This window comes from Pavona decussata, unplaced genomic scaffold (genome assembly GCF_977016875.1).
Source record: "Pavona decussata unplaced genomic scaffold, jaPavDecu1.1 SCAFFOLD_100, whole genome shotgun sequence".
NCBI lineage: Eukaryota > Metazoa > Cnidaria > Anthozoa > Scleractinia > Agariciidae > Pavona > Pavona decussata.
The window spans coordinates 2,457,110-2,471,262 of record NW_028145515.1 but is presented as its reverse complement, the minus strand read 5'-3'; the positions used below and the strand labels follow the sequence as shown (position 1 = coordinate 2,471,262).

General features: G+C 40.2%; 2 protein-coding genes and 1 pseudogene across 3 annotated transcripts in view; 2 read left to right on the top strand and 1 right to left on the bottom strand.

Moving 5' to 3' along the window:
• Nucleotides 1-14,153, bottom strand: part of LOC146472314 (cyclic GMP-AMP synthase-like receptor 3 pseudogene) — a 112,800-nt pseudogene that overhangs the window by 55,071 nt on the left and 43,576 nt on the right. The gene's annotated exons all lie outside the window — the stretch shown is intronic.
• On the top strand, nt 4,026-5,384 carry LOC146472320 (vesicular inhibitory amino acid transporter-like). The gene has a single exon (XM_085119539.1). The coding sequence runs from the start codon at nt 4,026-4,028 to the stop codon at nt 5,382-5,384; it is 1,359 nt and encodes a 452-aa protein (XP_084975665.1).
• On the top strand, nt 7,895-13,288 carry LOC146472319 (vesicular inhibitory amino acid transporter-like). Its single transcript, XM_085119827.1, has 2 exons — nt 7,895-8,338; nt 11,396-13,288. Exon 2 carries the CDS (start codon nt 11,442-11,444, stop codon nt 12,798-12,800), a length of 1,359 nt encoding a protein of 452 aa, XP_084975953.1. The 5' UTR covers nt 7,895-8,338; nt 11,396-11,441; the 3' UTR covers nt 12,801-13,288.

Here is a 14,153-nt window from a genome sequence, read left to right as displayed (position 1 = left end):
CCGGACCGGCCTTTTGGGGCGTTCTGTACACAAAGGACTGTAAATCTGCGGGATCAAATTCGGGCGAATCAGGCGGATTCGTGGGACTCGCGGCTTCTCGTACACTTGGGTAGACTAAGGATTCACTGCTTGAATCAAGGCTGATATCGAGGGGTTCGCGTGTAGTAACGTCTGCTTGACCGAGCGTGGAAAAGGCTGTGGAGCTTCGAGGATGTGGTACGGTTCTATAATTCAATATACTGGGACACGCGCTGTCTTCTGGTAACTCGTCGTCGCTTGGAGATACTTGAAAAGGTAACTCTTCGAACAAGGCACTGATCTCCTCTTGCGATAAATCAACTTGAACGTAACTGTTTACTTTAATTTTAGGCGTACTTGAATGATATACAGGATTACTTCGTAAATTATATCTAGGCAATGTTTTTCGTATAACTTTCCTCACTGACTTCATAGGATTACAAATGGCATAAATATTACTCACGGTACTTGAACGGCGCTTGTAATCTTGTTCGGCGTTCAAGGGGTTACATCGCTTGCTGTCCTGTTTGACTGGAACTTGGCGTTTTCGTTTCTTCTTCGGCGGCTTCGCGACGATCCAGTTAGCCCCACTCTTCTCCACCTACTGTGACGACGGGTTTTTCCTTGTGGCGACGGAGTTTTCCTTGCTTGAGCGCACGGGAGAGACAAATTGAACTTCGACGGCGACTTGACAATAACGGGGGGAATTAGCTTGAGAGCACTCGCTCGCTAGCAAGACAGAGCTCGTCACAACTCTTAGGTACAGGGATCTGGCCAACTGGAACTCGACGAACAGCAGAGAATAGACAATCTTCTTCAATCCAGCATAGGTTTATTCAGCACTGCGTTTCTAACCTTGATGTAAACAGGACGTTATCTTGAATGTAACCACGATGTAACCGATTTACAATTGTACGCCTAGTGCTTATATACTTATCAATTACAAAAGGTTAAAGTACTTTCTTTTGTTCAAGACGCTTGCATGTTGTAATCGCACGAGGGTACAACAGACAAGGTCACTTATGAATATATTATTTTCACGTGCGCTTAATTGTTGAGAGTTCCTTATAAGGAGAGTACTTTTCCGGACTATATCCGTAACAAAGGAAATTGAACTTTGACTGCGGAAACTAAGCATACATCAAAAGAATTGCTGACTCGTAAGATTTCAGTACAAAGGTTAAGGACTCGCGTGATCGAGCAAAGTACATGAGCCACGTACCACGTACTCTTACACGTGTACAAACCACCTGTTGAACTAGAATAAATTAAAATAAGAATTCTTTGTTTGAAAACCCTATGCTGGTTTATAATGGAAACGAATGATTATAAGCGAAAATTACATAAGATAAACAGCTAAAAATGAAGCAGCAAAAGCGAAAACAAGTAAAATATCGAACGATGACACACAAATCACTACGGTTGTCAATACAACCGAGAATGTTCACTTCTTGTGTCCATATATAAGTTGATTAAATATTCTATTCAAAATCTCAAAGCTATTGTATTGTAACCACCTGATTATGTATTCTATTCCAAATGCAAAGCTATTGAAACGCGCTTGCTAAACGTATTAAAGTGAAACGCGAAATTTCTCGTAACATCCGTCCTTCCTTAAATCGAGGCGTCCTCGCCGAGCAAAATAAGTAACAATTAAGTTATTCTCTAAAAGCGAACAAATGAATGGCAATTCGAGTAAATATGAATGGCTTAATACTAAACATGGCTAAATATGGTTTGTTTTTACGCGTGCTGAAAGATCCAATAGTACAATTCGTTATTCAGTAACGAGAGCATCACAACTATAGCAACTACAGTAAGCTATTGATTTTCTCTCCTAACAATCCCGCACTGTTTTAAACAAATAATAATTCGAAACGCAAATGTTATCAATGCGCCACCAATCAAGAATGACGCCGGAATGACATTAATTCACAAAAGGTAGTGCCTATTACCGGAGTCGAATGTTTACCTCTAAGTTTGGCTGCTGGTTTGGGTAGAAAGTTCTACTGGGTTCGCTGAGAACCGATTGGCTTCTCAAAGAATTAGGGTGAGATGTGTTTTTCTTTTGGAAGCGGATCGCTAAAGGAACAATCTCAAAGGAGGTACAATGGGTTGTTTAATATCTGAGACCCTGCCTTGGGCACCAATGATCAATGCCTATGACAATCGAGGTTAAATTCACTCTCATTACTTCTGGTGTTCTCGAAAGTTCATTACAATGCACTGATATAAATTGTTCGTTCGGGGCTTTCAGCATCGCCTTTTACTGCATAACGTGTCGTTTGTATAATTCAAGAATTCCTAACCGTTTGTCTAATTAAAATACTGACAGATTCATTAAAGCATTGATCCTATCAACATAATTTTAATTTTCGCCTTAGGTATAATAAGTGTCTGCGGTGATCGATAATTAAATGACAGCTCCCTAGTTTGCCCAGAAACCTTGCTGATCGGTGATAGTAGAAGGAGGAATGAGTTGAGTTTTCGGAATGGCATAATTATGCGAAGTACGAATTATATGCGGAATGAATAAATAAATTAACTGAAGAACGCGCCTTTTTTTCGCGGTGCGGGCAATGGGTCAAGTGCTGGCATTACAGCTGGAAGAAAATATTGACAATACCGTATTTAGATTAGATATGGTAGGGTAAAAGTCCACGAGAAATGAAAGATCGATCGACTAAGGTGTCATCCGTATTCATGAAACGCGGTCGGTGTTTTCCATGTTTTATGCTGTAAATTAGGGATCGCGAGAATTAAGCTTATCTTCGTCAGAAATCGCTAGCCGCCTTCCAGCAATACTGACGAACGAACGACAATTTAGTACTGTGCTTGGAAAGGTTTTTTAGCGTCTCAACGGCTAAAAAAAAACAATTTGATTCGGCGGTCGAATCCATGAATGATCTCAACGGGTGAGAACAACTCAGATTTCGCCTCAAAGTGCAAGCTTTAACGAGGGATCTACATTTTGAATCTATGGTTGCAAGCTTTCCTTTCGCCTCGACGGACAAAGAACAACAATGACTCAAATGTCGAACTATTTACCTCAAAGGGCAGAGAATTTGACTTCTATCACAATGACTGCTTTCTTTTCGCAACAGCTTAAGTTGCGTACTAACTGCGAGGATCTTTCTCTATTTGATCTTTCATCCTCAGTTCCAAATATATATTTCATAAATTTGCATTCAAAAAAGGTATTTGTTTCATTAGTTGTTTATTGCTTACACCCCTCGGGTCCCGGATGTAGTTCAATAAAATTTGTTTGATTATTTGTCTCCACAAACAACCATGAAGCGGACATGACGTCATCAATGTAATCACTAGTGATGATATGGAAAATACGCCCCTCGGGTCCCGGAATAGTTTTCTATGAATTTTTACGAGCGATGTATTTTCCAATTGAACACTGCTGTCCGTATAACAAAAACAAGTATTTGTCGTTTATTTATAGACGAAAATGTTCCTACTGAAAAATTATTTAGCATAAGTTGTAACAACACAATGACTGCTCAATGCTTAATTTACACACGTGTATGGTAACACAAGGGAGCCTGGGACACCTGTAACTCGCATTGATGATTTGCCTCTGATGAAGGGGTAAATATGGAGTTGGGGGATTGCACTCTTTCACTGCAAAAATGGGATTTGACGCACTGGAGGCACTGGAAATGGGACGTGGTCATTAAAATTGGATACACGGAATGGGATCTGGGTTGCTGCTGGGAAATGGAATTTGTAATCAACCCCCCCCCCCCCCCCCCTCCAACAGCTGCCACCACTTCTGTACCCCTCATTCAATTTTGGTTCAAATGGCAAATTAACTAAGAGCCACAAGAAAACGTCTGTTTCTTGTCAGACAGAGTCCTGTAGAACTCATGGTGGCAATAAATACTTTGAGTGAGATTGCACCATTTATTCCATACCTACCCATTCATTGTGTTTTATTTCTGTTATGTAGGTGCAGACTATACGCCTTGATCATCTGATTAAACTCGCCAAACATAATGGATTGTTGCCTGAGTGGCAAGACGCCAAAATCAATTCATTCTGTTGAGTATCAATTGTTAAAATATGACTTAGCTCACTCATCAAAGTTAGAAGAAGACCAAGTGTCCATCACTGAGGGAGAGACGACGCACCAAGACATTGAGCTCACGAACAAATCTCCTCTGTGGAAAGCGACGGCAAACGTCTTCTCTTTCCTCAATGGATCAGGCATCCTCGCACTACCTTACGTAGTAGCTCGCAGCGGACTGGTGGCGATTGCAGCAATGTTGATAGTTCCTTTTATGACCTACTATACTGGAACGATACTGATAGACTGTCTTTATGAAAACAATGATCAGGGCGAAAGAGTTCGTGTCAGGACTAACTACAAGGAGCTGGGTAGCGCGTGTTCGCCTCGCTTTGGTGGTGCTATAGCGGTTGCTAATCAGATTTTGACTATCTTCAATGTTGCATCTTTGTACCTTGTCTTATCTGCGTCTCTTTTGACGGCTACTTTCCCAGAGTTACCAATGTCCGAGAGAGTTTGGATGGTTATTGTAGCCACGATTGGACTTCCAGCCATCTTTGTCAGGAATCTATCTCAAGTTGCCTGGTTTAGTTTAATCAGTGTTGTAGCCTTAACAGTAGCTGTAGTAGCTGTTTTAGCTTACGGAATAGCACATTACTCTACATGGGTTCCAAGTGATATTTTAGTTTGGGATATAAACTACGTGCCTATCTCGGTCGTAATTATCATATTCACTTACATTAGCCACCCCGTATTACCTGGTGCTGAAGCAAGTATGCAAAACAAGTCGCAATTTCTCACGATGCTCAAACTGACGTACGTCTGTGTGACAATTCTAAAAGTAGGTTTTTCAGTTTTGGGATTTCTGTCCTTCAGTTCAAATATCCAAGATGCGGTTGTGAACAGCCTCCCCATGGGAATCCTCAGGGGGTTTGTCAACGGGATTTTGATTATAAGCTTATTTTTTTCATATCCATTTATGGTTATATCGATAATTCAGGTAATTGAAGAATCAGTTTCATCCGATTCCTTTTCTTTCAAAATTCCTGATCTTGTCTGGTTTATTGGTATCCGGGTGCTCACTAGTGTCCTAACTCTCCTCCCGGCATTTTCCATTCCACATTTTGCTCTTTCTATGGCTTTTATGGGAAGTGTGACAGAAGTTTCTACAGGTTTAATCATGCCAGCAGTTTTTCACCTCTTGCTAAAAAAGGAGGAGCTAAAAATGTATCACTATATTTTGGATATTTCACTGATAATCTTTGGTATTCTTGCCAGCATAACAGGTTTAGTGTATACTGGAAAATCCTTGATTGAATCTTTTTCTGGGCATTCTCAGCGGGTGTAATGGGGACATTCATGGTAATAACCCCTGGGAGTTTGGGGTGAAGAAGGGATTGGGGAGGGGAGTGGAGGGACAGAGCCACGCAAAGACCGCCACATTTCCTTGCACAGCGAAAAAAGCCCTTCCTGAAAATAAGTAAAAATGACGTACTATTTGAATAAAGCTTTTATTTTACTCCATATTTTAGTTAACGTACTTGAAATAGGAGTCACATTTTTACCCAACAAAGTAAGTTGAAACTACTCAATATTTTGAGTAAATCGAGTAAGGGTATTCGGGGGCGGATCCAGAAAATCCAGAAAAAGGGGGCCGAAAAAATTGTGGCCAGAGTGGACATTCGAGAATTCACGGCGAAGAAATCGATCACAAATCATCACTGGCGCGACGGACTTAGGCGAAAATGTTTGAGCGCTTGTGGGAATCTACTTCAAAAAAATTACACGTTTGATTGTCAATTTGTTACTGAAAAACTATTTTCATGGACCGAATCCTCGCACTCTTAACAGTTTTCGCGAATTTTTTTAAGAAACATGGTAACTATTATGAAGCAATCTTACGTAAACAAACATATTTTCCTCGCGAACGGATCAAATCTCCTCATTCAACTGTGAACGCAAGGACACCTCTGCACGTAGGCGGCTAAAGGCCCGTTTAAACGGTTTCAACATTTGCTTCAACATGCTTTCATCCCGTTGAACCAAATGTCGGGGACGTTTGAACAGGTCGTTCAGCATTGTTAAAAGTGTAAAAAATGTTCAAAGCTTGTTGAAAGCGTGATGAATCAACTTTAAATTGGTTTAAACTTTCATTCAACATCGATACAACATTTCCTTTGTTCTTGAAAATGTTGAATTGCGTTGGAACCGTTTGAACACTCCATTCATCCAACATTTGTCCAACATCCGTACAACTTTTGTTGAACGAATGTTGGTCAAATGTCGAAACCGTTTAAACAGGCCTTAAAGGCTGGTTTCCATATGATCGCGGATCGCAGATCGCAATAAAGTCTGCGATCGTCTGCGATCCTGCGATCGTGATCGCAGACGATCGCAGAAGATAGAACCATGTTCTATCTAAACGCTGGTTTCCATATGATCGCGGATCGCAGATCGCAGATCGCAATAAGGTCTGCGATCGTCTGCGATCGTCTGCGATCCTGCGATGGTGATCGCAGACGATCGCAGTTAGATCTAAGATAGAACCATGTTCTATCTAAAGGCTGGTTTCCATATGATCGCGGATCGCAGATCGCAGATCGCAGATCGCAATAGGGTCTGCGATCGTCTGCGATCATATGGAAACCAGCCTTTAGATAGAACATGGTTCTATCTTCTGCGACCGTCTGCGATCACCATCGCAGGATCGCAGACGATCGCAGAAGTAGTTTCCATATGATGGCAGACGATCGCAGACCTTATTGCGATCTGCGATCTGCGATCCGCGATCATATGGAAACCAGCCTTAAGACAACCCGTACACTAAGCGTCGCTGTCTCGCATCTCGTGCTTTAAAAGAACACCTAATGTTACTTGAAGATTTCAGGATCAAGTACAATGTTCAAACAAAGAACATTACAAAAAGTGTTTCTTTCAAACTGAAACGTCTTTGAATACTGGAGCGCTTTAATTTTGAATGTTCCTGCGTTTTCAGCCAAAACTTGATATGAATGTTTTCCATGTTATATAAGTTGAGTTTGTTGTCGTTACTGTTCAATTTTATATAACTAGAAATTAAACTTGTTGCGTTTAGTTTGCGTGGTGTCTCCTCTTCACATATTCATACCTTGGCACTTAGCAATAGCAATAACTAGTTTATAAAATACACCACAGTAATATAAAAGGCCTGTTGGCGGATTTGAGTCAGCGGGTATATAACGGAGTGAGTCATTTTTGTGTCACTTTGATGCAACAGTACAAATGAAGAAGTGTTTCTCTTTCTACCATACCATAACCCCATTCTGTTATCATTTTAGGAGACAGGACGACCAATACCGTTTGTAATACTGAACTGAGTGTTTACATTTGCATTCTTATTTATTTTTACGTTTAAACAGATGGTGACTGTAGGTAGTCATTCATCCGCTAATGCTTACATCGACCAAAACATCCTGCGTGAACCCTCCAGGCATCTTGTATGCTTTGAAAGTCGCTGATAGTGAATCGGGGCAAACAACCAACGCATCTGAAGACAGACAATCAAATTTTTCCTTTAAACTCCTTTTGTTTTGGATAAGAACGTCTAATTTTGGAGCTGAGTATGAAGGTTCTTATTTTTGGGGGCAATTTGAGCCTTGTACGCTAGTAGTGCTGGGAACAGGATGTCGCGACAGCCAACTCTCCGTAAATTTGGCTTTACCAGAAGTTCGACCATAGAAAAAATGCAGAAAACCATCATGTGTGGCGAGTGTTATAGAAATGTTCTTAACTGGCTGTCAGCCGTGCGTAACGTTCTTAGTGTGTTCTTAAATTTTAGTTAATATCAGCCTCAACGTTGTTATAAAAAGGGTTAAAAAAAAAAAGAAAAAAAAAAGAGTGTAATTGCCTCTGTGTTGATCGATAATCAAATGTCAGCACCCTAACTGCCTCGGCTGCATGCATGGCGGACTCATTTTACTCAATTGTGTTGTTCCTCTGAAAGCGTTCCTCAAACTTTTGATCCGTAACGAAAATTTCTTTCTAAATCACTGAACCCAGGCAAACAACTGCCCACACTGACGTCTAAATGATTCTTGCACTATCAATATCCCCCACTGTTAATGTTATAACAAACAATAATTCCAGAAAGTGAATAACAAACGTTATCAACGCGCCAACTGACGAATGACGGCTGATGGCATTCACAAGGGGTAGTGTCTATTACTGGAGTGGAATGTTTACCTCTTAGTTCGATTGTTGGCTTGGGTAGAAAGCTTGACTGACTTACTGAGAACAGCCGGACTGGTTTCTCCAAGAATTAAGGTAATGGTAATGCATTTTTATACCGCACATATCACATCAGGTCTCATGCATGGCGGATTAATTTGTTTCCCTGTTCGGAAATCTCTAATGGAGTGATCTCAATGGTATGGCTTGTTTAACATCTCAAGCCAGAGTGACTTGATGATGCCTATGAAAATCAGTCTCATATCTTCTTGCGTTCTTAAAAGCTCATTACAGCCGGCTGATACATAGTGTTCGATCGCCGGACCAGGACTTTCAACATCGCCTTTTTTGTTGATAACGTGCATGTTGCTTATATTCAATTCAAGAATTCCGAAGCGTTTGCCTAATTAAAATGCAAATGAACGAAATGAATACAGCTTCATCGAAGCATTAATTCTAGCAACATCGCCTTTTTTCTACAGAACGTACATGTTGCTTATATAATTCAAGAATACAGAGCTGTTTGCCTCATCTAAAAATGGCAATGAACGAAATGAAGACAGATTAATCGAAGCATTAGTTCTATCAACATCGCCTCTTTTGTACATAACGTGCATGTTGCTTATATAATTCAAGAATTCCGTGTCCTATTTGCCTGATTAAAATACAAATGGACAAAACGAAGACAGATTCATCGAAGCATTAATTCTATCAACATCGCGTTTTTTGTACAGAACGTGCATCTTGCCTATATAATTCAAGAATTCCGAATCGTTTGCCTAATTAAAATACTAATGAATAAAATGAAGACAGATTCACAGTCTAAGCATTCATTCTATCAACATCGCCTTTTTTCATACATATAAACGTACATGTTGCTTATATAATTTTTGAATTCCAAACCGTTTGTCTCATCTGAAAATGGTAATGAACGAGATGAAGACGGATTAATCGAAGCCTTAATTCGAACAACATCGCCTTTTTTATACATATGAACATACATCTTGCTTATATAAATCAAGAATTCCTAACCGTTGGCGTAATTAAAATACAAATGAACGAAATGAGGACAGATTCATCGAAGCGTTAATTCCATCAACATACTTTTTTCAATTTTCGCCGTAGTGTGTGCAGTGATCGATAATTAAATGTCAGCTCCCCAGGTTGCCTAAAACCCTTGCTGATCGGTGATTGAAGAACGAGGAATCACTGTGCAGAATGGCATAATTATGCGAAATACGATTTTTACGCAATAAATTAGCAGAACAGCGCGCCCCTTTTTTGGCGGTGATTTGGTAACAGACTATTGTTATTTACCTTTGGGAAGGGATCAGTTGTCATACCCTGTATGCTCGATCATAAAGATAATAATAATATAAAAATAAAGAACGTGACTAATATTGAGATCGTATTCGATAAAAATCGATCAAAATAGTTTAAGATAACCTGTTGATAATAAGACGGACTTTTTGTTTATAAGTCTGAAATTACTCTGGGAGGTCTGGCGCTAAAATACCTTAATTATAGATATGTTTAGTTCGAGAACGCATCAGAATTGACATATCATGTATTAATCATCGTATTGAATAGCTACAGCTAACCCGGGGGGGGTGGGGGTACTCGACCCATGTCTGGGTATAGAAATACTGACCCTGTTTAGGACAAAAATAACCTTAAATACCTACCATTTGTAGGACGATGCCCTCTAGTATAAGACCCTTTTTAGATACTGAAAACAATAGCGCTAATATCTAGTCCTAAAAATGATCTAATGTTGACTGATGACTTGCTATATAAATGTAGATAAACGTCTCTGATCTCCCATTCCCAAATACTCGAAGACAGTATTGCAGCCATACCCTGTCTAGGACGGATCCAGACCCTGATTAGGACAAACTCGCTTGAAATGATATAACCTGTTCAGGGCAGAGGGGTCAAAGACCATACTCTATCCAGCGGCAAGTGCCCGTGATAGACCATATAGGGGAGTATCCCCCCCCCCGTCCCCCGTGAAAGTCAGCACCTCAACAGCGACAGCGATTAGACATGTTCTTTCCCAGGCTTGTATTTAAAGTCCTCGATATATTGTTTAGTTGTTTAATATCAAGACATAAAAAAGCAACTGCTGTTATAAAACTGGCTCGAAAACAGGACGGACTCTCCAGTCCTGATTTATTTCTTTAACTCAGTCCGCATAAATCCAATTTCGCATAATCATGCATTCCGCACGTCATGCCACATGCCATTCCGCTAACTCATTCCTCAGTTTACCCGCACCGTTTCTTTGCAAACTGCTGAAACCACCATATCATTCCCTCAGAAACGAAAGAAATGAGTTTTCATTCTTTCATTCATTCACTCATTCATCCATCCATCCATCAATCCATCCATCCATCCATCCATCCATCCATCCATCCATCCATCCATCCATCCATCCATCCATCCATCCATCCGTCCATCCATCCATTCATCCATTCATGCATCCATTCATCCATTCATCCACCCATTCATTCATTCATTCATTCATTCATTCATTCATTCATTCATTCATTCATTCATTCATTCATTCAATGTAAGTCCTGAATTTTACGAGTGATGTATTTTCCAATGAAACAATTCTGTCCATATAATAAAAACAGGTATATGTTTTTTTTTGTTTTATAGACGAAAGTGTTCAAATTAAAAGATTATTTAGCATAAGTTAAAACAACGCAATGACTGCTCAATGCTGAATTTAGTAGCCAGCAAGGATGGTTACACAAGAAAGCTTGGGACACCTGTAACTTGTACTGATGGTTTACAACTGATGAAGGGGTAAAATTGGAACTGGGAATTGCACTCTTTCACTAGGAAAATGGGATTTGACACACTGGAAGCACTGGAAATAGGAAGGGATCATTAAAGTTGAATACACGGAATGGGATCTGGGGTAAAATTGAAGCTTAGAAATAGGATTTGTAACCCACCCCCCCCCCCCCCCAGCTACGTCAGGACCCCCATTCAATTTTGGTTCAAATGACAAATTAAAGAGCCATAAGAAAACGCCTCTTGTCAGAGTCCTGTAAAACTCAAGGCGACAATAAATACTTTGAGTGAGAATGTACCATTTCTTCCATAGCTAGTCATTCATTGTGTTTTACTTCTGTTATGTAGGTGCAGACTATACGGCTTGATCTTCGGATTAAACCCTCCAAACATAATGGATTGTTGCCTGAGTGGCAAGATGCCAATATCAATTCACTCTGTTGAGTATCAATTGTTAAAAGATGACTCAGCACACTCATCAAAGTTAGAAGAAGACCAAGTGTCCATCACTGAAGAAGAGTCGAAGCACCAAGACATTGAGCCCACGAACAAATCTCCTCTGTGGAAAGCGGCGGCAAACGTGTTTTCTTTCACCAATGGATCAGGCATTCTCGCGTTACCTTACGTAGTAGCTCGCGCTGGCCTGGTGGCGATTGCAGCAATGTTGATTGTTCCTGTTGTCAACTACTATACTGGAAAAATACTGATAGACTGTCTTTACGAAAAGAATGATGCTGGCGAAAGAGTTCGTGTCAGGTCCAACTTCAAGGAGCTGGGTAGCGCGTGTTCGCCTCGCTTTGGTGGTGCTATAGCGGTTGCTAATCAGATTTTGACTATCTTCAATCTCGCAGCGTTGAACCTTGTCTTATCCGCCTCTCTTTTGACGGCTACTTTCCCTGAGTTACGACTGTCCGACAGAGTATGGATGGTTATTGTAGCCGCGATTGGACTTCCAGTCCTCTTTGTCAGGAATCTGTCTCAAGTTGCCTGGTTTAGTTTAATCAGTGTTGTAGCCTTAACAGTAGCTGTAGTAACTGTTGTAGTCTACGGAATAGCACATTACTCTACATGGGTTCCAAGGGATATCTTAGTTTGGGATATAAACTACGTGCCAATCTCTGTGGTAATTATCATATTCACTTATTTAAGCACACCCGTATTGCCTGGTGTTGAAGCAAGTATGCAAAATAAGTCGCAGTTTTGCACGATGCTCAAACTGACCTACGTCTTTGCGACAATTGTAAAAGTAGGTTTTTCAGTTTTGGGATTTCTGTCCTTCAGTTCAAATGTCCAAGATGTTGTTGTGAACAGCCTTCCCATGGGAATCCTCAGAGGGTTTGTCAACGGGATTTTGATTATAAGCTTATTTTTTTCATATCCATTTATGGTTATATCGACAATTCAGATAATTGAAGAATCAGTTTCATCCGATTCGTTTTCTTTCCAAATTCCCGATCTTGTCTGGTTTATTGGTATCCGGGTGCTCATTAATTTCCTAACACTCCTCCCCGCATTTGCTATTCCATATTTTGACCTTTTTATGGCTTTTATGGGAAGTGTGACAGAAGTTTTTACTGGTTTAATCATGCCAGCAATTTTTCACCTCTTGCTAAAAAAGAAGGAGCTAAAAATGTATCACTATATTTTGGATATTTCATTGATAATCTTTGGTATTCTTGCTAGCATAACAGGTTTAGTGTATACTGGAAAAGCCTTGATTGAATCCTTTTCCGGGCATTCTCAGCGGATGTAATAGTAAAGTTCACTGTAGTAACCCTAGAGAGGGTGGGGTTAAGAAGGGATTTGGGAGGGTGGTGGAGGGACAGAGCCACGCAAAGACCGCCACATGTTCTTGTTCCCATGGTGATCTCTTTTTTGACAAGTCAGCCATGCTTGAGTTTCTAATGAACATTTTCTGTTTATTGTATAGAGTGTTTTCACATGACGTCACGGCGGCCATGTTGGTGTCCCAAAACAAAGAAATGGCGGCCATGTTGGTGTCCCAAACTAAACCTCTGGGAATTGAACTCTACTTTTATGCAAATACTTTCTTTTGTTTCAGTAAACCAATTTGGCCGGTAGTCATGTGAATGAAAACGCTCTATTGAAAACGCTCTAGTGACCAGTATTTTAGAAATTTGAAAGGAGTTTTCAAATTTAAAACTTTACGTCTCAGTTTTGAACATCGCCAGCGAGACTTAAGAGATCCCGTAGAAATTTCCCCACTATATTAACGGTGAATTTTTCTTTCATCACAGCATTAATATTTAAAAAATAACAGCTGTTTACCAAGTGTGTTTTATTTCTGTTTTTTTTTTTTTCTTTTTCTTTTTTTTTTTTTTTTTTGGAGGGGGGGGGGGGGGGGGGGGCTAATGGGTCTTTTTCGGAAAGATTTCCAGAGAAATATTCAAGATTCCATTCAAAACCGGACATAACAAAAAAATAATTCGAATGTTTATTTTATTCTCGGAAATACTGGTCATGCGAGACGTAAAGTGACTGAATCTCTAACTTCCTCCACCCCGACCCGTCCTCCCATTTCTCTCCCTCTCCCCTCCCAAGGGTAAGGAACATCGCGGCACGGCGAGGTCCCTCTTGTTAATTTTAATGCTTCCACGGAGAACGAATGTCCAATGAGTACTTCTTGGAGAGCTTTTCAAAAAAACGAAGAACGTGGAAAGAACAATTTTTCGACATTGTATATTCCAATATCCCAATAAACAAAGCCTGATTCGTGCTGTTGATATTCTAGCTGCTAATAATTTGCTTTTGTTTGTATTCTTTTTCTACTGGACGTGCCCGCCGATTCTTTGCAAGGAATGCTAAGCGACGGGCGACTTCACCTTTGTAAATTTTGACAATTTTAGCGTAGTTTTGTAATAATATCAGGGAATTGTAAATTTACGCAAATATTCAGCCACTTAGCTGCAATGTAAATTGATGTAATAAACCTACCTATCTCCATCTCCATCTATCACCTTATTTGTTTGCAAATCTATGCCAGGTTTTCAGACCACACATATTTTCATGTTGACTGTTCATTTAGTACTCTCTCGTAGTTCATACTGAAAAATGAAGTCGTCATTTCCTAGCTCCTTAACTTGAG